This window comes from Cenococcum geophilum, assembly GCF_001692895.1.
Source record: "Cenococcum geophilum 1.58 unplaced genomic scaffold K441scaffold_88, whole genome shotgun sequence".
NCBI lineage: Eukaryota > Fungi > Ascomycota > Dothideomycetes > Gloniales > Gloniaceae > Cenococcum > Cenococcum geophilum.
The window spans coordinates 383,314-406,938 of record NW_027137646.1 but is presented as its reverse complement, the minus strand read 5'-3'; the positions used below and the strand labels follow the sequence as shown (position 1 = coordinate 406,938).

At 45.4% G+C, this 23,625-nt stretch overlaps 6 protein-coding genes across 6 annotated transcripts; 2 read left to right on the top strand and 4 right to left on the bottom strand.

The window, feature by feature from the left end:
* Positions 1-11,618: 11,618 nt before the first annotated feature.
* K441DRAFT_594750 (uncharacterized protein) lies at positions 11,619-13,660 on the bottom strand (the record flags this gene model as incomplete). Its single annotated transcript, XM_067644968.1, has 8 exons — positions 11,619-12,095; positions 12,163-12,376; positions 12,434-12,621; positions 12,683-12,957; positions 13,020-13,171; positions 13,230-13,344; positions 13,400-13,474; positions 13,531-13,660. 8 exons carry the CDS (start codon positions 13,658-13,660, stop codon positions 11,619-11,621), a joined length of 1,626 nt encoding a protein of 541 aa, XP_067496798.1.
* Positions 13,661-15,931: 2,271 nt separating this feature from the next.
* On the top strand, positions 15,932-17,457 carry K441DRAFT_691236 (glycoside hydrolase family 18 protein; the record flags this gene model as incomplete). The annotated part of the gene is made up of 4 exons (XM_067652465.1): positions 15,932-15,979; positions 16,037-16,137; positions 16,197-17,259; positions 17,344-17,457. The coding sequence occupies 4 exons, from the start codon at positions 15,932-15,934 to the stop codon at positions 17,455-17,457; spliced, it is 1,326 nt and encodes a 441-aa protein (XP_067496797.1).
* K441DRAFT_701346 (uncharacterized protein) lies at positions 17,344-18,673 on the bottom strand (the record flags this gene model as incomplete). The annotated part of the gene is made up of 1 exon (XM_067653329.1): positions 17,344-18,673. One exon carries the CDS (start codon positions 18,671-18,673, stop codon positions 17,762-17,764), a length of 912 nt encoding a protein of 303 aa, XP_067496796.1. The 3' UTR covers positions 17,344-17,761.
* Positions 18,674-19,501: 828 nt separating this feature from the next.
* On the top strand, positions 19,502-20,868 carry K441DRAFT_594569 (uncharacterized protein; the record flags this gene model as incomplete). Its single annotated transcript, XM_067644958.1, has 3 exons — positions 19,502-19,709; positions 19,817-20,505; positions 20,650-20,868. 3 exons carry the CDS (start codon positions 19,502-19,504, stop codon positions 20,866-20,868), a joined length of 1,116 nt encoding a protein of 371 aa, XP_067496795.1.
* Positions 20,869-21,784: 916 nt separating this feature from the next.
* On the bottom strand, positions 21,785-22,679 carry K441DRAFT_670994 (uncharacterized protein). The gene has a single exon (XM_067650354.1). It carries the CDS (start codon positions 22,343-22,345, stop codon positions 21,923-21,925), a length of 423 nt encoding a protein of 140 aa, XP_067496794.1. The 5' UTR covers positions 22,346-22,679; the 3' UTR covers positions 21,785-21,922.
* Positions 21,926-23,111, bottom strand: K441DRAFT_742533 (the histone deposition protein Asf1). The gene is made up of 3 exons (XM_067654391.1): positions 22,852-23,111; positions 22,738-22,777; positions 21,926-22,679 (listed from the first exon to the last, which is right to left on the bottom strand). Exons 1-3 carry the CDS (start codon positions 22,958-22,960, stop codon positions 22,352-22,354), a joined length of 477 nt encoding a protein of 158 aa, XP_067496793.1. The 5' UTR covers positions 22,961-23,111; the 3' UTR covers positions 21,926-22,351.
* Between the last annotated feature and the right edge of the window lie 514 nt (positions 23,112-23,625).

Genomic DNA, 23,625 nt, shown 5'->3' with positions numbered 1-23,625 from the left:
TTAAACTTAGTAAGGGCCTACGCTAAGTCACTATTAAGCTTTATAGCAGTAGATTAAACACAAAACCCTATAATAAATTACTTAGGAAACTTAAAGACTATTAAGAGTTATAGGACGCGTATACTTAGTGTTAGAAGTAGAGCGAATATCGTAAGATAATTAAACGTTTACTCTAATACACTCTAAATAAGAAGAAGGTTGCCGAGACAAAGGACTCGCTAGCGCGATATATACTAACCCCTCTTTTAAGCAATAAGAACATAGAGATAGTATTATTTTACTAAGCGATAATATTATAGCAACAGTATAAGCATAACGTTGCGCGTATAAAGAAGAAGAAGCTTTAGGCATTATAAGTAATAATATTAACTAAATTAATTAGATAGATATCACACCTCTAGTAAACAATTTAGAGATATTAGGTATCTTTAAGGACGAAGATAAAGAGGAGGGAGATGGTGTTACGGACGCTTTAAGTACGATATTATAACTACTTAGAGAAGAGTCGGAAGAGGCTAGTTAGTTAATATAAGTACGGTCTAAAATGGAACCTATAGAACTATATAACGAGGAATAGTAGCTAAAGTTATATAAGGTGCTACGTAAGGAACGTAAGGAACAAAGGGAACTTACGTACCTTATGTATAAGACGTACATTACGTATAAAAAGGATTTCTTAGGAGTACGGTTGTGTATTTAAGGACCCTTAGTCCCTACCTAGATAGTTCCTTCCTTATAGTAATTCTTAGAATATAATTAGAGTTAATTTATTAGGCAACTACTCCACTAGTTATTATTACGTTGTTAACTACTGTCTTTGCATTTCCTACACACCTAGCCTATTAACAGAACCCATTGTAGTTCCTGCTATAAGGTTCCGTTATAATTTTATTAGAGGCAAAATCGGGCTTTTAACGGTGTTTATTCGCCTGCTATTTTATTAACCTTTAAGCTTTTTCTAGATTCTTATGGGCTACCGTCTAGGCCTCCTCTAATTATTTAGTGTACTATTAGGCCTTAATATAGGATAGCTTCTTTTATATAGTTTAGGGTTTTTCTAGCCTTTTCTAGTTAAAGCTTGTGTGGGGTAAATATCCTATTTCTAGCTAAATTAGGGTAAACCCTATAGAGTTATAGGGTAGGGTTACTTGCGCGTAGTCTATTAAGGGTAGTAGTTTAGACTAGTTGTTTTAGAAATAGTTAATAAAGGGCCTAAGCCTCTAGTTTAGGTACTAATTTATAATCTCTATCTAACCGTCTATTTAGGGGTAATAAGCTATAGAAAGCTTTAGCTTAATACCTAGGATCTAGGTAAACTCATTCTAGAAGGCTAATATAAACTATAGCCTATAATTAGATATAATAGTATCTAGTAGTCCGTAGATTTAGTAGACGTAATAAATATATAGCTAGGCTGCCTTTTTAGCATTAATGTTTTTGTAATAGGAAATTAAGAACAGGCGTTTACTAAAGCGGTTAACTATAACTATAACTATATTATATCCGTTACGGTCCCTAGGTAGTTTATAAAAGTCTATAGAGATATACTGCTAAGGGCGCTTTAGTATTAGGAGTGGCTTAAGTAGTCCTAGGGTCTTATCCCGTGGGATTATAGCTCTTTAGCAGTCTTTACAGTTCTATATATATTAATTAATATCTATAACCATTCTTAGCTAGTAGTAGTAGTAGTTAATAATTTTACGGGTCTTATTCTTGCTAGGGTGTGCTATAAAGACTTAGTAATAAGCTTCGCAAATTAGTTTAGTCTATAAATTGTTAACGTTAGGGACTATAAGCCGCTCCTAGTATAGGAGCAATCCTTCCTCTATTTTAAAATTAGGGTCTCTTTTTATAGCTTATTCGCGGAGAGCCCTTAGGGTATTAGCCGTGCGGTTTACAGTTAGGAGGCGGTTAATTAGCCCTATTAGCTTATCTAAAGACTTCTTTATTAGTGCTAGCTTATTTTACTATAAGTCTAGCTCTTTAAGAATTCGCGGGTTAAGCTATTTTAGATAGAGGAGGGCGCGCGTCTAATATTAGGTCTTTAACTTATCCTAGGGCCCTATATCTTGTTCTCTTTAGGTTAGGGTATTAGCCTTAGAGTTTTACTTACTAGAACAATATATAATTATAAAAAAGAATTAGGAGAGTATTTTAGCTTACTAAGCTTATTATTTAATAAGCTGCTTTATAGTTATAAAGTACTCTAGGGCTTTATAATCTATATATTTTTTAATTTAGGAGTTTATACCTTTAAGCTTTACGCGCTATTAAAAGAGTAATTAAATAATAGCTAATATTTCTTTATTATATACTTTATAGTTATACTTAGCCGGGTTTATTATCTTTAAGAAGAAAGCTATAGGGTACTATTTACTGTCTATATATAACTGTAATAAGATTCCCGCTATAACCCTATTAGAGGCGTCCGTTTCTAGCATTAATTTAAGGTCCGGGCTATAGTAATAAAGAATTAGAAAAGAGATAAGCCAATCCTTTATCTCTTTAAAGGCTTCTATATAGCTATTATTAAAGATAAAAGGTATATCCTTCCTAGTTAGTTATATAAGAGGTTTTACCATAATTCTATAGTTATAGATAAACCAGTAGTAAAAGTTACAAAAACTAAGGAAGGACTAGATTTCCTTTACTATATAAGGGGGCTTCTAGTTATAGATTGCCTCTACCTTTTTAGGGTTAACCTTAATTCCTTTTATAGTTATAATAAACCTAAGGTATTTTATACGTTTTACCCTAAACTTATATTTCTTAATATTAACTTATAAGCCTATATTCCGTAGTCTTTCTAAAACCTTTTTAATATAAACTTAATACTTATATTTGTTGTTTAAGTATATAAGAATGTCGTCTAGGTATACCGCATCGGGAAAATATTCGCAGGATAAGATTCAAGTTGACTTTGGTGTTCGCGTTTCGCGTAATTGACATGCAATTTAACTAACTCAACACGTAATTAACCAACTTGACACGCAATTAACCAACTTAACACGCAATTTAACTAACTTAACACGCAGTTAACCTACTTAACATGCAATTTAACTAACTTAACACGCAGTTAACCTACTTAATATACAATTTAACTAACTTAACACGCAGTTAACCTACTTAACATATAATTTAACTAACTTAACACGCAGTTAACCTACTTAATATGCAATTTAACTAACTTAACACGCAGTTAACCTACTTAACATGCAATTTAACTAACTTAACACGCAGTTAACCTACTTAATATGCAATTTAACCAACTTAACACGCAGTTAACCTACTTAACATATAATTTAACTAACTTAATACGCAGTTAACCTACTTAATATATTTAAAAGTTAAATAATACGCAGTTAACCTACTTAACAACTTTAAAAGCTAACTGTATATTCNTTAANATNNAATTAAGGTAAAGTTATATNNTAATTACGCAAATAAATTTTTATANAGTTTTATTACTTAAAGGCTCTATATAAGGCTCTATATAAAGCTTTATATAAAGCTCTACGTATAAAGGCTCTGCATAAAGCTCTATATAAAGCTCTATACGAAGCTCTGCACGAAGCTCTATATAAAGCTCTATATAAAGTTCTGCACGAAGCTCTATACGAAGCTTTATATAAGGCTCTATATAAGGCTCTACATAAAGCTCTATGTACAGAGGCTCTGCACGAAGCTCTACGTATAGAGGCTCTGCCCAAAGCTCTACGTATAGAGGCTCTGCGCGAAGCTCTGCGTATAGAGGCTCTATATAAGGCTCTACACGAAGCTCTACATAAGGCTCTACGCGAAGCTTTACGTACAGAGGCTCTATACAAAGCTCTATATCGGGTCCCCGCTATATTCCCAATAGCCTCTCCTATATAGCCACCTTATTTTTTTTATCTATCCATCCTTCCTTACATCCTCCCTACTTAGGGAGGTACTAGAACAGTAGCTAGCAGAGGACCGTCGCTAGAACTAGATAACCGTTACCAGAACCAGACAACTATCGCCATCGCTAGAACTAGAACACCATTACTAAAACTAGACGACCGTTACTAAAACAAGATAACCGTCGCTAGAACTAGACGACTATTGCTAGAACTAGACGACCGTTACCAGAACCAGATAACTATTGCCGTCACTAGACAACCATTACTAGAACCACATAACTATCGCCAGACGACCGTCGCCAGAGCTAGACAACCGTCGCTAGAACTAGACAATCGTCGCTAAAACTAAACAACCGTTACCAGAACTAGACGACTGTTACCAGAACTAGACAACCGTCGCCAGAGCTAGACAATAACAACTAGCCAGCGAATACTATAAACAATTCAATCGATTAATTGAATTAAGGTAGTATAGATAGGTAGGCATAAACAGGGAGATGCTAATGGGTAGGTAGATACTAATAGGTAGGCAGATATAAACTAGTAATTAGATATAAATAGGCAAGTAGATACATATAGGTAAGTAAATACTAACGGGTAGGCAGATATAGATAGGTAGGCAGATATAAATAGGTAGGCGATATAGACAGGTAGGTAATATAGATAGGTAGGCAATGCAGATAGGTAGGCAATATAGATAGGTAGGTAATATAAATAGGTAGGCGATGTAGATAGGTAGGCGATATAGATAGGTAGGCGATATAGACAGGTAGGCAATGCAGATAGGTAGGCGATATAGATAGGTAGGCAATNTAAACAGGTAGGCGATGTAGGTAGGTAGGTAGATAGGTAGGTAGGTAAGTTAATAGGTAGATAGGTAGAAGAGAACCATTGCTATATTATATTAAATTATCTAAAATAATATTTATTTTGCTAGCCTTATAAATAGCCTTAAAGTAGCTTTTATTTATTTAAAATATGCTATTAATATAAAAGAGGTAAATATAATTATGGTTACCAAATGCGCAGATTACTAGCAGGTTTCGCGTAGGTTACGCGTAGGTTGCGCGCAGACTACGCGTAGGCTGCGTATCAAAAAAACACGATATAGGCTAGTCGGTCAAGTTGCCAAATGCCCTTAACTGCGCGCCAATTGCGTCAACCACTAACCATTGAGGCCATTGGTAGGGTACTATATTTTGCCAATGCGTATAGAATTCGTTAAGGTAATTAAAAAGAACGTTATTTATATACCTTTAGTACGTAGCCGGTCCGTTTATTAATTTAAAAGGAAGAACTCTATATTTATAGGAACTATAATAGGTATAGAATGTTGTTAAATTTTTAGATATAGGGTCTATTCTAATTCGGTAGAAAGCTTAGCGGATATTAAGTTTGGTAAAGATTTTTGCCTAGCTTAAACGTATAAGGGTCTTATTAATTAAAGGAATAGAATACTGGTCCTTTTAAGTAATAGCGTTTAGCTTTTAATAGTTAATATAAAAATAAAGGCCTTTATTAGGCTTTTTTATAAATAGAATAGGGAAAGTAAAAGAGGCTTAACTTAGCTCGATAAACCCTTTATCTAGGTTATTAATTAAGTACTACTTTATTACTTTTAGCTTATCTATTAATTAATAGTAGAGGGGGCTATAGCCTAGCGAGTTATTAGCTTTTAATTAAATCTTATAATTATATATCTAGTAGGGGGGTAATTTATTTAGGGCCGCCTTTAAGAATATATCCTTATAGTTTATATAAATAGTAGGAAGGAGGCGTTTAACTAGTTCCTTATTAGTTTCCTTAACTGGCCTTTCCTCTCTATTATTAATAATTCGGTTAATCTTATATAGGCTTATTATAAAGACCTTATTATCCTTCTGGTATATATTAAAGTGGAACGCTATAGTACTAATTACAGCGATATTTATAGTAGGGGGGTTACCTAATAATAGGGGCGTATGTAACTTTAGGGACTTCTAAGGTACTAGCGTTATTATTACTCCTTTTAGCTCCTATTATATCTTTTAGAGGTTATCCCTTATATCCTATTTATACGTTCTTTTTTATACTAATTAAATCCATATAATTTGGACATTATCTATATTACTATTTATCCCACTTCTATATATAGAGTCCTCTTTAAATATAGCGCTTTAGGAGAGTATCTTTATTAGTATAGAGTTCTTTCTAGCTTTGCGGCGGGCGTCTTCTTAGGTAAAGGCTAGGTTATAGGCCCGGATATCCTACTAGTAGGTAGGGTTAGCCCTTATGGCTAGTATCTCGCGGTTAGTTCGGATCTCCCTAATAAAAGAGGGCAACCTTAGTCTATCCTCTAGCTAAACAAACTATCTTTATTATATATTTAACTAAATATTAAAATAGGATATCTATTTTTGTCTAAGAATTATATTATAAGACCCCAGGTCTAGGATGCAAAAGAAAATTCTATATTAGCGTTGTCTGTTAAGAGCGATATATAACTTTAAGATATAGGTAACGGGCTAACCGGCTTAGCCGTTATAGCCTTTTACCTAAATAGGCTTCTCTAGTTAGATAGCTTCTATATTTAGAAACTTAGCAACATTATTTATATAGGCAGTATTTATAAAGGCGAAGCTATTTACTCTAGTGTTAATAAGGGCGGTTATATTAACTCTATATCCATTTTAAGATACTATATATAAAACTATAAAATACTTTCCACCTATTAACTAACTAAGATTAATCTCTTTAAGATTAATAGGGTACCCTAGGGGGAAGTCTTTCCCTAGGGTTCTTTTTTTCCTAACTTATTAGACATTTCTCTTTCCTCTATCTCCTTAATATCGCCTATATCCTTTAGCTCCGGGCAGGACGAGGCAAAGTAACCCTACTTATCGCAGTTATAGCACGTAGCTAAGGCAGGGTTAATTAGAGTATTGCGGTAAATACTAGTTAATAGTGTAGTATATAACTAGTTGGGCAAAGCTTACTAGTATGTAGTTATAATCGTCTTTAGTATAGAAGCAGTTATAACCTATCTTCCTGCTCTAGCTCTTATAGGTATAGCTAGCGAGTTCCGATTATTATAGAGTCGCTTTTACTAATTAGGGTAGGCGTTAATCCACTTTAGTTTTAAGTCTAATAATAGGTAATAAGCTATAAGTCTTTTATAGGTTAGTAGGTTATTTAAGGTTATAGCAATCTTTTCTTATAGCTAGATTATTAGCTTATTATATAGGTCTAATTAGTAGTTCTTAAGGGGAACCTAGCCTTCTCCTATAAGGTATAGGAATTAAGTCTAAAATTTAGCAAAGGGTTAGTTCGGTTTTATTATTAGGCAATTATAGTTATAATAGGCATCCCGTACTTTATTTAGGTTAACATAAATAGCCGCTAGGTGCTGTATTATCTTATTAATAAATATAAATTAGATAGGGGAGTCGTCCTTAAACTTGGCTTAAAGGTGCTATTAGGCGTCCCTAGTGGTTTAACTAAAGATATAGAGTATTTTAGCTTCTTTAAAAAGGAAGTAGTTGTAGTTAATACAAAGCTTTCCTTATACTTAAATCCTCTAATTCTTAAAGGTAGGGTCTATTTTATTAGATAGTGGTAGGGGGTTAGAGAGCTTAACGGACTTTAATTACTTTATTATTATATCCGTACTCCCTAGTATATCGCATTTAGTAGAGTAAACAGGTCGGCTAAGGCTTTAAGAAGGGAAAGCTGGGCTATTTTATAGGGCCGCAAGGCTTTCTAGGATCTCTTATAGGGTTTCTTATATATTTCTCGCTTTAAGACAATCGGCTTCCTGGCTAGCTACAAGGGCGCGAATCTGCTCGCGTACGTCTACGATATTATCATTATCTTCAATTTCTAATCCTAATTAGATCTTAGGTTCCTCTTAGGTAGAGGCAGCTCTCTTAAATAAGCTTGCTTTAGGTGCCATTATTAGCTTCCTAAAGTTCGTTAGTATTATACGCTTTAGTTTTAATTCTAGGGGTATAGGTCCAGTCCTATCTGGCTCGTAAGGTGGGATATTATTAAGGCCTTCCCAGGTAATATAGAGTTGTTTTAGTATCTAAGTATAGCGCGTTAATGCGTCGTTGCAGATAAAGTTTCTTTAGGGTAGGATATTATTAAGGCCTTCCCAGGCAAGGTAGGGTAAGCTTAGTATAATATTACGGCTTAAACAAATGCCTCTAAACCGAAGCTTAAATAAATACTATATTACGAAGATACTAAGCTAAGGAGAAGGAAAAAAGGGGTCGCTAGGACCGATATAACAAATATATAGGGTAAGCCGCCAAGGCGCTAGCTTTAGGCGAGCCAATTGTAGGTTGGCAGAATATAGCAGAATTTAGCAGGTAATATGCAATAGCGCCGTTACAGGCGGCTTATAGGGGCTAAATATAGCTTAGCGTAATATCTAGAATCGTTAACTTTATATAGAGTCTATACTTTTAGAGGTTATAACTACTATATATAATAGTTATCCGGCTAACTATAATATACGGCTTTAGTATTTAGGCCATTAGAGAAACTAAAAAGGGGCCCCCTAAATCGCTCCTTAAGCTACTCTAAAAGGTCTAAATAACCTACCTTTAAAGAATAATAGATAGATATAAGCGAACGGATATAGTATTACTTAAGAAAAAAAGATACTCCCCTATAGTTATATATCTAGGCTACCGTAATATAAAGAGCTCTAAAGGAATATAGCTATAATATTATAAAGTATACTAAAACATGCCCAAGCCGGCTATAGAAAGGCCTTAGGGCCCTTTAAGAAAGGACTCCTTAGTAACCCTAGAGTAGAAATAAAGTACTAATAAAGTAGGTAAAAAAAAAGAAAGAAATAACGCTATACTAAGCCTAGGCCTATATATAAAAGTAAAGAAGATATATAAGAGGTTAATAAGGATAAGAATAAGAATAAGAAAGAAAAAGGAACCAGAACAGAGTATAAAAGAATACTAAAAACTAACTACTATAATATAATAATAGATAGACTAACGCTAGAGAGTTATAGATAAGCAGTGATCTTTTTGGACTGGGTTAATCTTGGATCTCCATGGTGGAGCCGTAGTTTGACTGGACTGGATCCTGTCGATTTGATTGGTTGGATGGAGTGGATTTGAAGCCGTGGAGCTCTTGGAGCTCCAATTCTCTAACCCAATTTGGGTAGGTTAATGTAAGGGTAAGCCAATCAGCGACTGAGGATGAGCTTTAATTTCAGAATTGGGTGTACGAACCATATAATCTGAAAACTCTAGTGTAGACAAGTGGCGTTCCTCTTGCCCCTATTATTGTCGTCGTCGTCGTCACTTTAATTAATTTATCCTCATCTTTTTTCTTGCTGCTACTATAAATTAATATTTGTTAACCTAATTGCCTTTTGTATCTAATAATGTAATCCTTACGCCTAAGGGCTTTAACCTAAAAGTAGATAAGTTAAAAATAATTAATAAGTTTAAGTCTACACCAGTAGCTCCGCAGCTGTAAGCTATAAGAGAGAAGATATATACCTCCGCCCGAGCTTATAAACGCCTTAAGACGACTTATTAAGAATGTAACGACCTATCGCCAATTAATCGCTTTAAGGAATATCTTACTACTACGCGTACTTCTTGCCAAGAATTAACACGCTAATGTCTTATAATACTGATAGGATCGCTATAAAAGCCAGCCAGACCTTGCTCGATTTGCGCTTGATATATTAACTATACCTCCTATAAGCGATAAATGCGAGCGACCCTTTAGCGGCTGCAAGATCCTTCTTAATGACCGACGTTCCTGATTATAAATAAGTATAATTAAGGCAGATGAGGTTCTTTGGCATTTATATAGGCCACCGCTAAAAGGTATATTTGACAATAAGGAAGTAGATGAGTTGGTAGGAGAGCCTTGCGAAAGGGTGCCGCTTAAGGAAGTAGTAAAGGCCCTGCTGCTGTTGCCGTAGAGGTGCTTAGGTAGAGGACGACGCGACTGATGAGGAGAAAGAGAAGCTAGATGAGCAATATACGGCTATTAAGATTGACTACGAGAATAAGGTTATTGGTAAGATATAATATCGGTAGCTTTTAGTGAGTTATTCTACATCTACCCTTCCTCTTATAACACCACGCTAACGCCAAGCCTTTCTATATTTAGTATATAAATGCACTGGAGCTCCATGGAGCTCCTGGAGTCAAACAATTTACTAGCTGGATGGAGTGGATTTGAGCTCAGATCCACTCCACTCCAGTCCAAAAAGATCACTGTAGATAAGAAGAAAGTAAGCTGTAGAGGGTAAACGCCTAAGGACTCTACTAAGGGCTAATAAAGGTAGAAAATAGAATAGTAATACTACTAAGGACAGTAGTAATAGGACTAAAGGACTAGCTCTATATAGGAGTTTTAGTAAATGACCCTAGGTATACCGTATCCACCAACACCGACATGATATACCCACTGCACACAAGAAGCTCACTTTGAACAGATCTCTCATGTTACTTTACGACAAACTCATCGTCACCTCATTGTACTTGAGCTCCTTTAGCTCATCTGTTCCTCCTAATTGAAAAACATCCAAACCAGTTGTAAACCCAACACTTTCACTGAGCAGACACACCTGACCCATCTGTGATGGTGATAACTCGATTGGGAATGATAAGACAACGGGCCATGGAGAACCGGGATTGGTCACGTTCAGAACTTTAGTCCATAGACCAATCGTGTAAGAACTGTTCGCCAGCAGTGGAGGATCGATCATGTGCAGCGACGTCAAATTGAGTAATTAACGTGTCTCTTGATGTCAAGAACGAACGTAAAATGTACTGCTATGCTGAGGTCGAACCTGCTTCCTGCTTGCCCTTTCGGTTCACCTTGTTATCCTCAACTTTCGAGTGGCCAGTTCTTGGAAGTCTTGGGTGGAGATCCGGTCACTCGCGGCACCATGCGTCAAAGGTAGCCAGTGTAGTATTCTCCGCAGAGCTGGAGCGAATATCGATTCGGTAACAACTGACGATGAGGCGTTCGAGAGGGTCGTGCTTACGGATCCTCAATATTTTGTCTGCGGGCCATACCAATTCCGAGTGGAGAAACTTGGAGACACATGCTAATCAATTGGATACTAGAAATAGCAGGCAGTCCAAGTGGTGCGCAATGGCAACGTGATGTCTCAAGATACAGGGGCAAAGTTAAAGCGCACACTTCGGTAACAAGGCTATCTTCGGACCTTCCACAAAGTGTGCAGAATTTGAGTGCACGGGAATGAATTTAGCGGCTTCGTCTTCCTCTGCGGTGGGATTGAAATTCGCGTTGCCCCTGGCAAAGTCCTACATCTCTACGACCATAAGGCTTAGTTTGGTTCGTTTGAGTAGTCGTTCGTGATCTCCGTCGCGCGGTCCTTCTTCAGAATACCAATCCGGGTGGCGTGACTCGTACTTCAGCTTGAAGGCACCAGTCTATGGTGCGTATATGGTCTTCTTTTTGGAAGCAGCCATGACGTTATTGTCGATGTATGTAGTCCGAAGCAGGTGGGAATAGAAATGAGCCTGGTTGATTTTGGTAATTCAGAATGCCGCGGAAAGTTTTTATGAAGAACTCGCTGTGCAAGGGACGAGGAAGAGAAGCTACGCTGTATCATGGTTAGGGCTTGAAGTACTATACCTTTCAGCCGTCCCAGGGTAACAGAAGCCTCATATGCTGCTTTCAAAGCTGTATTATGGTATTGAACAGGATTTCGCGACGCCATGTATGATTTACTATTTACGCAAGCTCGTGTCTTGGCAACTCGTCTGATGGTAACTGCACAAATTTTTGTGTTGCGTCCAGCTCGCTGCGTGCGGCTGTGGCATCGAACTCATACGGCAAGGCATCGCCATGGACCTCTGCTGGAACGGCATTGTGGTCGGTTGGATGGCCCTCTTTGCTTTTAGCGTCCGCCAGTGCTCGCTGCTGCCATTGACGGCGTCTGCGCATTAAGAACCAAACGAGAGCACTGGAAAGGGTGAGCGCGGCGATACCTCCAATAACTGCACCGGCAATGGCTCCGCCGCCAAGGCCATTTGAATCGCTTTGCAAAGTTGTGGCTTGCGGTGAGGAAGATGACGGGGGTGGGGATGGGGATGGGGCTGGCGAAACGAATATGGCCCTCAGTGTCGGGTCCGCCCACGACGAAGGATACGGAGAGGTCATCACATTGTCAGTCACAGAGCTTGGAGCGCTGTAGGAAGTGGCAGAGGGCTGTGTTATGTCAGTCTGGAATGGTGCAGAACACTACTGATGACATGGAGCTGGAACATAAACATACCCTGAACGAGGACACCACCTCTTGCTGGTTCGCGTCGTAGACGAACGCTGGAGTGCCGTAACTGCCTGCACCTGCACCTTCGTCCCACTCTAAACGTCCCCCTATTCCCAATATTTGGCTGCCATACACCTCGCAGCTCATAGACATGCGCGAGTACAAGCCCTGTGTCGGGATTGCCTGGTACCAGCGGAACGAAGGAATGGAGAGGAAGGACCTAGCGGAAAACTGTTAGCATATACTTGAAGAATGGTCTGGGGACTTCGGCACGGACACGTCGCTGAGAACATTTCGACTGTTGAAGTCTGCACCACCCATAACCCATATTTGAAACGTCTTTGTGCTGTCGTCAAATGTCGACACGGTGCAGAAATCAGTCCGAGAAGGAGCGTTACCACTTGTTGATTGATTAAACCAAGCCGAGTATGCGATTGAGTATACCCAGACATGATTCCAATCATTCTACTAACGCCATCAGCCTAGATCGTACCCCTGCCGTCGGTCCCCACCAGTTTTTACTTACGACTGTAAAAGTCATGTTGATGCCATTCTGCTTTTCAGGAGTCTCCCCTCCAATATAGACGAGCAGCCCCCCACCAATGTTCAGGAAGTTCAGGGCGCCATTTTGGACTGGAGTGAAGGGTGCAGGTAACGAGTCGACAGATTGAGTCGAAGTGTTGAAGCGTAACATACCCGTCGCAAACTCTAAAGTGGCATTTGTAATGGCCGGAGTAGTATCACTACTTTGGAAACCGCCAACCCAGAAGGCGGCATTGATTGAAGGCGCGTTTGCATGTGCTAGGATTTCTGGATCAGCACCAGTGTTCCAAAACGGAATCGGAAAACCGATTTTGACTCACATCCTCCTTCTAGCCGCACAGGCTTGACGCTAGTTGTTTGCAAGTTCCATTGCTGATTCTTCAGGTCATACTCCCATAGCCCGTTGTCTAAAGCAGTATTGCTTGCACCCCTGCCGCCGTATGCGAAGAGAGTGCTATTGTCTTGGCTTGACCTAATGCCCGCAGCAGTCAGCCCCTAAGCTTCGCTGATATGTAACCGCCTGTACATACCACAATGCTTGATCCTTGAGGTTCGGTACGCTCGTAGGTATCACCGAGAGCTTGTATGCCGAGCCGTCGGAGAGATTGAAGGCCTTCGTCAAATCCACGTTTACTAGATATGTATCTAAACAGCATGTCAGCCTTGTCAAAACTTCAGCTCTCAAATAGAGGAAATATACTATTCGCGTTGCTATCTCCAGGCAATAAACCCCCATCTAGTCCATTGAGATGCAAGATGTTGTTTGTAATGACACCTTGGATATGTTAGATTTGCCGGTGAACACCAAAAATGCGCTCACGATTCACGGACTTCCGAATTTCCAGCTATGATAGAAGCCGTTAGAGAGGTCACTGAGAACACTGCGCTTCGCGTGAATATCTGGGGCGGCGAGAGCGTGACCCAGAAGGCCTCCAGCTCCAACAACAACAGAGATCCACATCTTCCAGACGAAGAAATTTGGAGAGGATGAAAAGTTGCGGTCACAGTAAGGACAAGACGTGAAGACAGCTGTAAAAAAGTCGGAGACAGCCTCTCCATAAATACCGTGGCCCGTTGCTGTGGGTGTATCGCAGTTAAGACTATCATTATATCGACTCTGTGACACCATATGCGGCATAGCAGCACACTTACAATACACTAGCAGCTCGCTTCGCCTCAGAAGCGTATCAGCTTGGTCTTTCGTAATTAAATCAGGACTTCTATTAATAGCCAGGACTAATTCTGACTGTCAAACTCTAAAGCCGCTGAATTTCGAAGTTTGGATCCCGTTCCTTACGGCTCAGGTCGATGTGGTTGGATTCGGCCTGAGAAGAGTAAGAACACCTATCAGGCTAAGTGGAGTGGATTCCGATTATGTTTGTTTATACGACCATGTTAGTTCGCCTGGGTTGGTGATGATTTAATCCATCTCAGTATCTATTGCTTTATCTAGGTTGTTATTTTATCCGCAGCTTTATTATTTGGTGAATCAAGACAAGACCGTGCAGACGACCTCCGTTTTTACTTTACCTAAGCAAGAGAATCCCACAGGGGATTTTTGGGTGTATGGGCGGTTCATTGCCCCGTGACATGGTCTGACCATTTTGCGACCGTGGTTAGGCGTTCGGTCAGTTTACCTAAGCAAGAGAATCCCACAGGGGATTTTTGGGTGTATGGGCGGTTCATTGCCCCGTGACATGGTCTGACCATTTTGCGACCGTGGTTAGGCGTTCGGTCAGTTTACCTAAGCAAGAGAATCCAGGGGCGTTTTGGGCGTATGGGCGTATGGGCGTTTCGACTGGGTGAGCGCTTGGGAATATGCTAAGCATAAAATCAAGCCTACGGGACTTGAGCATACGTCATCGGAGGTGGCTCCGTCTGGCCCCCGATATGTGATAATATCGTAAGGCACTTCCGCGAAGTTTATGAAAAAGTGCATAATGCTCTTTGGAGAGCAGGGTCGCAAGTTGTAAGTGCCAAACAATTGACGGGCAGTTGTATAACTCTCTTTCGGACCCCGCACGCCACGTCAATTCAGCTATCAAGATTCAAAATCCATTCCATGTCATTTCCAACGTTGCTACTCCGCATTGCAACTGGCTTTTAAATGGAATCCTTGAGGTGAATTCAGCTTGCCTTTATGGTGATGATCATCGCTCCATGCTACAGGTTTTTGGCTGCTGTCGTAAGTCAAGGACTGCGCCGCATTTTGAACGCAATGCATAAGACGGTTGCGATCTCTTCACCGCATTTTATTCTGCTTTCTACACATTTAAAATTTGCTTGTTCAAAAGCTTTAATTCTTTAATATCTCAAATAAGACCTTCTAACCTTGCTCAAGCATCACTTCGAGCTAACGCCTGAACATCCGCCAGAGTATCAACAGGATATAATCCCAGAGTTTCCATTAAAAACAATCCCAGGACATTCATCTGAATACCAGTCAGGATTTAAGCCAGGGTGTCTGTCAGATTTACCACCAGAGTGTCCAAGGCCAGGCCCGGGGTATCCGCCAGATCTACCCACGTGTCCATCAGACTTACAGCCTGAGTACCCGTTACCGGAGTGCCCATTAGAGCCAAAGCCAGGTTACCCGCCTACATTTCCACTAAATTACCCACCAGAAACAGTACCGGAGTGTCCAAAGCATACAGAACCAGGTTTCTTGAGTATCCCCAGCATCCTCAATATTCCGAGCACCCTGAGTATCCCCAACACTCTGCATATTCAGAGAATCCGCAGAATCCAGAATATCCAGAACACCCCGAATATCCGAAACCTCCTGAATACCCTAAACCTTCTGAATATCCAAGACCTCCCGAGCATCCACAGCAGCTGCGGCAGCCACAACAACCGCGTTACCCCGAGCAACCGCAGTACCCTGAGCAACCACAACAGCCGGAACAATCAAAACCGGAACAGCCAGCGCAATATCAGCAACCCCAGATACCTCAAGAGCCCCAGGAGCCCCAGGAACCTCAGGAACCTCAGCAGCCGGAGCAACTGCAGCAGCCACAGCAGCCAGAGACAGAACAGCCTTAACATCTAGAGCAACCCCAACAGCCAGAGCAACCTCAACAGCCTCAGCGGCCAGAGCAACCTCGACAACCTCAACAACCTCTGCAGCAACAGCAACCGCAGCAGCCTCAGCAATCTCAGCAGCCAAAGCCTCCAGAAACGACACCCAGAACCGGTACCAGTGATACCAGCAATACCTCCAGAGACACCAAATATGGGCGGCGGCGACGGATATAGGTCTGTGGCATACTTCGTGAACTGGGTAAGCCGACTTGATAAGTGTTACAACAAACGAAATATACTTATTCTCCATCTACAGGCCATCTACGGCCGCAACCATCAACCCCAAGATATCCCAGCAGAGAAACTAACGCATGTTCTCTATGCTTTCGCTAACATCCGCCCTGATAGCGGGGAAGTGTGCGTATAAATCAATATCCAGATCTATATAACTCCATCATTCTTACGGGCGACTCTAGTATCATGACGGATTCCTGGTCCGACGTCGAAAAGCACTACCCCAGCGACTCATGGAACGACGTGGGCACCAACGTCTACGGCTGCATCAAGCAGCTCTTCCTGCTCAAGAAGCGCAACCGCAACCTCAAAGTGCTCCTCTCCATCGGCGGCTGGACGTACACCAACACGGCCAAAAACCTCGACGCGCCAGCCTCCACCCCAGCCGGCCGCAAGCGCTTCGCCGAGAGCTGCGTCGAGCTCGTCAAGAACCTCGGCTTCGACGGCATCGACATCGATTGGGAGTATCCCGCCACCGCCGAGCAAGCCGAGCACTTCGTGCTGCTGCTGCAGGAGGTGCGGCAGGCGCTGGACGCGTACGCCGAGACGCTCAGCTCCGGCAGCGGCGGGGAGCAGCCGCACCACGACCACGACCACGACCATCACCATCACCACCACCACCACCACTTCCTCGAGCGCGGTGGCAGCAGCGGCAGCAACAACGACAACGAGAAGCCGCACTTCGAGCTCACGATCGCGGCGCCCGCCGGCCCGCAGAACTACAGCAAATGGCCGCTCGCGCGCATCGCCGCGCCGCTCGACTTCGTAAACCTGATGGCGTACGACTACGCCGGGGCATGGGACGCGTGCGCCGGGCACCAGGCGAACCTGTACGCGTCACCGGACGCGAACTGCTCGCCGTACAGCACGCAGAAAGCGGTGTCGGACTACGTCGGCGGCGGGGTGCCGGGCTCGAAGCTCGTGCTCGGGATGCCGCTGTACGGGCGGGCGTTCCGGGGGACGCGCGGCCCCGGGCAGCGGTGCGAGGGCGGGGTCGGCGAGGGGAGCTGGGAGAATGGCGTGTGGGATTATAAGGCGCTGCCGAGGCCCGGGGCGCGGGAGCACGTGGACCGCGAGGCTGGCGCGAGCTATAGCTTTGATGCGGCGGCGGGGGTTATGGTGAGTTACGATACGGTTGAGATGGCGCGGGAGAAGGCGGAGTTCATTCGTCGGCATGGGCTTGGCGGGGCGATGTGGTGGGAGACGTCGGGAGATAAGACGGGGGCGGAGAGTTTGATTCGTGTCGTGAGTACCTTCCCTCTCCTGAAATTCTGCTTGGCTTCTTTTTAGCTGTTGTGGTTGCGGTTGGTTCTAATGCGTTGATGCTAGGTCGCACACGAGCTTGGAGGCCATGATGGCGGGAAGCTGGAGCATAGGAATAACCATCTCGAGTATCCGCACTCCAAGTACGAGAACCTGAAGAAGGGGTTCCCCGGCGAGTAGGCCGCTAAAAGTTTAGATATTTCAAGGATATCGATGGTGAACGAGAATGCTCATGAGTAGAGGGAGTGAGTCGGTAAAACTTATGCCTTTATAACGCTTAGTTCATGTATCTTTTTCTATGTGCATTTTCTATGTGCAAATGCCGTGAATCCCCAACCACAACGCCGTTTCCAACCGTGCTCCTTCCGCCCTAGCCAAAATGCAACGGATGAGCATGGACGCTATATACAAACCACGGTACCAATATCAACAAGAACATCCCCCAACACAGCACACCAGGCTCTCCTCCCACTCAACCCCCCACCTACCCCTCCCTAACCTCCTCCGCCGCACACCGCGACACCGGCAACAACCGCCGACACGCATCCTCCGCCGCGAGCACCGCACCCCGATGTTCCAAAAACGTCTGCACGCGCTCAACGCGGTCGGCCGCAGCGCCCGTCGCGCGCCTCGCGCGCATCAGCTCGCGGCTCGCCTCTTCGTGCACCTTGTCCGCCTGCTCGAGCGCCGTGCCCGCGATCGCACTCGCCTGCGTCGCGCGCCCGACGCCGCCCAGCGCCGCGAGCGCCAGGATCAGGCTGACGAAGGCGGCGTTGGACGCGAAGGCCGGAGTGGTGCTGGAGGCGCGAGGCGGGTCGGCGTCGCGCGCGTACCAGCGCTCCCAGTCCTCCCANGTCGCATTGGCCATGGGATCGTGGCCGGGGGGCCAGCTGGTGCGGTGCGAGGACGACGGGGGGAGGTGGGTGTTGGAGCTGCCGGCCCAGCCGTGGCCGTGCTGGTCGTAGGCGCGGCGTTTGGCTGGGTCGGAGAGCAGGGTGTGGGCGGCGACGAGGAGGCGGTAGCGCTCCAGGCGGGTGGAACATGGCAGCGCGGTGATGGGCGAGGTCGGGTGGCACCGGTCTGGGTGATATAGCTTCACGAGGGCGTAGAAGCGCTGCTTGGTGTAGGGCTCGTCTTTACGCAGCGACAGGATCTGGTACGGCGTCGGAGTTGTGTGGGGGTGGATCGGGTCGGGCCAGGTCGGGTCGGCTTCTTCGTCAATGCTGTGCGGGGGGGCGTCGTCGATGAGGTTTGCGTAGTTTCGAGATTGACGAGTAGGCGGCGGCCGTCGGGAGACAGGAGGACGGCGGCGGCATGANGTGCTCGACTGTGGCGGATTGAAGAGGTTAGAGATGCCTGTGTAGGATAGGAGGATGGCAGGTTTCTTGGACACCATGTTCAGCTGCGATGGTCAGGCATACGGAGGGTTCATGACTGAGTGACGGTGTATGTGGTGCAGAGGGAGCTGACAGAGAGCTGGCAGAGGGGGTGTCTCTAGTCAGTCATGCATGCAGGTTCGAATGCAAGCGGTAGGTGCGGGCGTTGGCGGGATGGAAAGCGGCTAGACCCGTATATTCTCCGGCTTGGAACGACTGATCAACTCCTCAGATAAGATAAGCGAGAATCTGGAGATGCCGTTCTGCCCAGGGTCGGCGGTTGAAGGGCAATAGGAGGATTTCCTCAACTTCGTCTGTATCAGCACGCGCCAGCCACAGCTTCTATGGCAAAGAGGTCAGTGTCAATGCCTTTGCCAGTCACTTAAAAGACTCCAAGACCTCAAGCCATGTTAGCCCTTCTTCTCTGATTAATCGGACCTTTCTTGTGCGCTCGTGTCCTTCAGGGGTAGTCTGCCGCTGGTCTATTCACCGTTCCCTGCAAGGAAAAACAAGGAGTAGGGGCATTCGAAATATAGTCCCTCGCATTAAGGAGCTCGTCATCTTTGGCCTCCGTCGGTTTTAAATTCGCAATATTCCCTTCACTTGGAATTCTGTCCGGTCGTCGTCTGATCTTGTCGCTCCTTCTCCCTCAGATCGAAGTCGAGATTTTATTGGTGGTCCAGTCTTCACTAGACCATTCCAACCCTCACCCTTACCGCAAAATCCTATACACGCATCTGCACCACATATTGCACCGCATATTGCACCGCATATTTAGCTGCCCAACTCCCGCCATGCTAGGTCCGTGGGAGAACGGTATCGGCCAAGACGTTCGGTCCGACGACGCCATGGCTCAACGCTGTCAATTTAACGGCCTCTTCACTCTTAATCGCACTATGGGAGAAGAACCCGGCCAACTAGACGTCGATCTCACGATACTCGATTATTTACTCTTCAAATCGACCGAGTCCATGCTCAACGCGCGAATAGCCGAGCTCGATGAGACGGTGATGCCGAATCGGGAATCGCCAGAGATCAAGATCGAAATGACCCATGGTGCGTATATTTCTGATTCCCACATTAATAATAACAAATCTGCGCATAACCCTACAAGCCTACCTGTACGACCCTCCCCGCCAAGCTCCACCCAGCTAACCTCCCAGCCTGGCTCAACTTCATCCACAAACACCACGGCGCCGACGCCCTACCCCCACAGACACGCTTCCGCGCCCACCTGCTCCAATTCACCACCGTCTTCACGCGGCGACTCCACCGCCACGCCAACTTCACCACCGCGTCCTCCCTCGCCCACGCCCGCGCACAGAACCGCGCCCTCACCGCCCCCCACTCCGCCTACCGGGCCCGCTCCCCGACCCTCCGCGCCCCATTCGACCCGCACCGCGAGTTCCCGCTCCCGCCGCACGCGCAGCACGCCCACCGCCTCGCCGCCGCCGCCGCCCTGCGCGTCCCCGACCCGGACCTCGACGCCTGGGCCCGCCGCTACTACGGCACGCCCGCATGCCCCTCCCTGCACGACCTGCTGCCGCCCTTCATGCGCCTGACCGCCGCCCGCTGCACCGCCGGCGACGACTGGGTCGTCGCGCCGAAGTGGCAGACCCTGGCCGGGGAGTGGATGCTGCAGGCCGCGGTCGAGGGGTATTTGGCCGGCGGCGCGAGCGGCCCGGGGCTGTTGGAGGAGGCGTTTGCGTATGGGTGTCCGGGGCTGCGGAGGGATGGGGGGGATGAGGAGGACGAGGGGGTGGAGGTGTTGCGGGCGCTGTTTTGTCGGGAGGAGGAGCCCCGGGTGCAGATTCAGGAGTGGAGGACGACGAGGCGGGATTTTATTGATTATGTGAGTTTTCCTCCTCCCCTTTGCTCCCTGGAGGAGTGGTCTGGTGGTCTGGTGGTCTGGTTGCGCTGCTCTGTTCTGCGCTGTCTGGCCTTTTTTTTTCTCTCTGTGTGAGTGGGTGAGTGAGTTGCTGATGCCGCGCTGTAGCTTCTGCCGGAACCGGGCTCGTCCACTTCGTTCGTCGAGGCTATGGAGATCGCGAGCCGCGACTACCCTGTTGCGGGCTTCGAGCGGAACGTCCTTGGCTTCTTGACCGCCCTGCACTCCGAGATGCCGAAGCCCGATTTGGTGCAGGTCGAGGAAGGGTGCATCGAGGGTGTTTCGCCGGAAGAGTCGCGGGAAATGTTGGCCAGGATGGGGCTATAAACTATTTTGTCTCCGTCCGTGCAATTCCGAGGTTTGGACTAGAACGGGATATACGTTGATGTGATGGAATCGATGAGATCTTTGACTACTGACATTTTAGCTTGATCTCAGATCGGTAATGGGCTTCTGGCATCATATGTGAGTATTTAATGCTTTGAGGAATTTGGTATTGTAGGTAATGGAAGGGTGTTGTTTGAGAGGCTTATCCTCAGACAACGGGATGTACTTTTATTGTATCTGTGTTGTGGATGAACTGTAATTTTAAAAGTGGTATTTGGGGGGCGTTGGCTTTGGATGTCTAATGTACGGATTATGGTAATGGGTATAAAAGTTGGTTTTTTTTAATACGCAAGCCTTTGGGAGATGACTGTGACATCGTTCCTATTGACTAGCGATGCATTGTTGTCGACCTGGAGCATGTCTGCCTAGTGGCAAGACTATGTCAAGACTAGATTGAATCCTTCGTAGGCTTCAACCCTGTTGCCTACCTTGCTGCCTACCCAGTGTATATACAGAGACCCGAGAGCCACTTCTCATTCTTGGTCTCCCCTTTTGGACAATTGTTAATTCTGTCTCTCTCCAAGGAAATTGACCCAGTTCACTCTACCCAGTCTCCCGTTCTCTTCAACTGTTCTAGTACATCCTCGCGTCAGAGTAGCTTAGAAGGGAGCGGAGGTGTCGAATGGCGTCGGTTTGGAGTGCTGTTTTTCAAGTGAGTCGAAAATGGGTTGTGCCAAGGCCTAAGATATCTCCCATGTTTTCAAAAGGCCGATGAGTACTTTAGGGATTATCCTCTGCGAAACTACTAATCTTCGAGTATCCCGAAGTACTTTATAAATTATCAAGCTACAAACCACAGAGTAAGTGTTGGTTAATTTTTAGCATCGTGACTGCTGTATATTCAACTAGCAATAGCAGTGCCCTCTACCCTCCCGGAGTAACCCAAATGCCACGGTCGAACACGCTAGGGTGAAGCCAAAAAGGAACCATCATAAGGCAATAACCAAACCCAAAAAGTAGGGAGTCCTAAACTCATCTATTTCCAGAGACCGTTCTAGTGAACCATCACGTCAGCCGATTGCTGCAGCGGCTGCTCTGCGTGCACATTGCCGTTCGCCTCAGGGGCCTTCTCGCCGTCCTCACCCATATCCATGTCCTCGTCACCATCGCCTTCTTCCTCTTCCTCTTCCTCGTCTTCCTCATCGCCACTGCTCTCGGCTTCGAGGTCTTCACTGCCTGCGTCCGACGCAGCATCGTCGTCCTTCTTGGCAGCTGCCGTGTCTTCAGCGCCGGCCATTTCAGCGTCCTCGCCTTCCGCGGTTTCAGCTTCGACCTCTTCGGCCGCCTCTTCCTCCTCCTCTTCGGCACCATAAGTTTCGCCATCAGCTTCTAGTGCATCTGCTTCCGGCTGGTCTGGAGGGAACTCTGGTGGGGCAGAAGCTTCGGAATCCCTGTATTGATTCGTCAGCAATGGCATAGATAATTAGAAATAGGGGAAATGCCATTTGATCGCAAAGCGCGTAACTCGCGGCTTCTCAGCCAGGATATTACGCCGCACCTTCTCGATGATGGGCTTTGCGGGCGGCTCGGCGATAAGTGCCTCGTCTGTGTACTCGTTGTTCACGTAGTAGCCGACGCGCACGAACTCTCGGCCGTCGTAGCTGCAGCTAAGCAGAATCACCGTCACGCCCAGAATCTCGTTGTTTGGGATACGTGAGAGGTTTGGTGGGTCGGCTTCGAAGACGAATTTATTGATGCCGACGGGGATAGGTCCGACGAGTAATGAGTCAAGCTCTTGGTCATATTCAGAGCTGTGACGAAGTTAGATAGCTTAATCATACACCGTAGGAGCTCGGAAAGTGCATTTACGAGGTAGCAGAGCCGACATAAGTCAGCTTCCATTCGAGGTCTAATTAAAGCGTTAGCGGGGAGGGCATGNTGGGGGGCCTCGCGCGAAAGGCGACAGTGTGGCTGGTTTTGTACCTTTCTGTAGCTGCTCTAAACATTCAAATGTGATTTCGAACTCGTACGGCGCGTCGAACGCGGCAGGGTTATTCTTAACCTCAACACCGAGGAGCGAGACGACAGACATGTTGACTGATTGAAAGTGAGTAGGGAGATGGTTTTGGAATTAATTTGGTTGTATGGAGCCTAATTATTCGAAAGTAGCTGAATGTTGATCGCAAGCGCAGTGCGGAGTGTTTGGTGTTGTGGTCGGAGCGGTGTGTGGGTTTATGTGGAGCAGAAGATTTCGTCAAAGCGTCCCTGCCACTTTCCCAAAATGCGCGTGTCGCGACTGTCTTGGGCGTGGCGTTGTGGCAGTTAAGCGTGCCCAGCCAACGCCACCAGCCACAATCCCTTCCCCTTGTGTGCTGAGCTCGGTTAAAATGATGAGCTAAGGCGGGTTGCTAGGTCAACTACAGAGCGCCAGGACTCCCGAACCCAAACCAGTTCTCACGACAATCACCGTTGAACTTCGCGATGCAGCTCCAACTCAAGGCGTGACACACAACTATGTCTCGCGGGTGTTCTCGGCGAAAGAATGACTATGCCAATCAGGCGGTGGTAAAGCTCGCCCGCGCTGCTGATAAAATAGATAGTCGCACCTCGGGCTTTTTCACAAAAGTCTGATATTTGATTCTTACTTCCGAATGTGAAGCGAAGTCTCCCTTACGAGGAACTAGCCGACCCCCGTCCAGCACTTAACCTTCCATCGTAGGCCTTCTCCCTTCTCCCCATCAACCCTCCGCCTCCAAA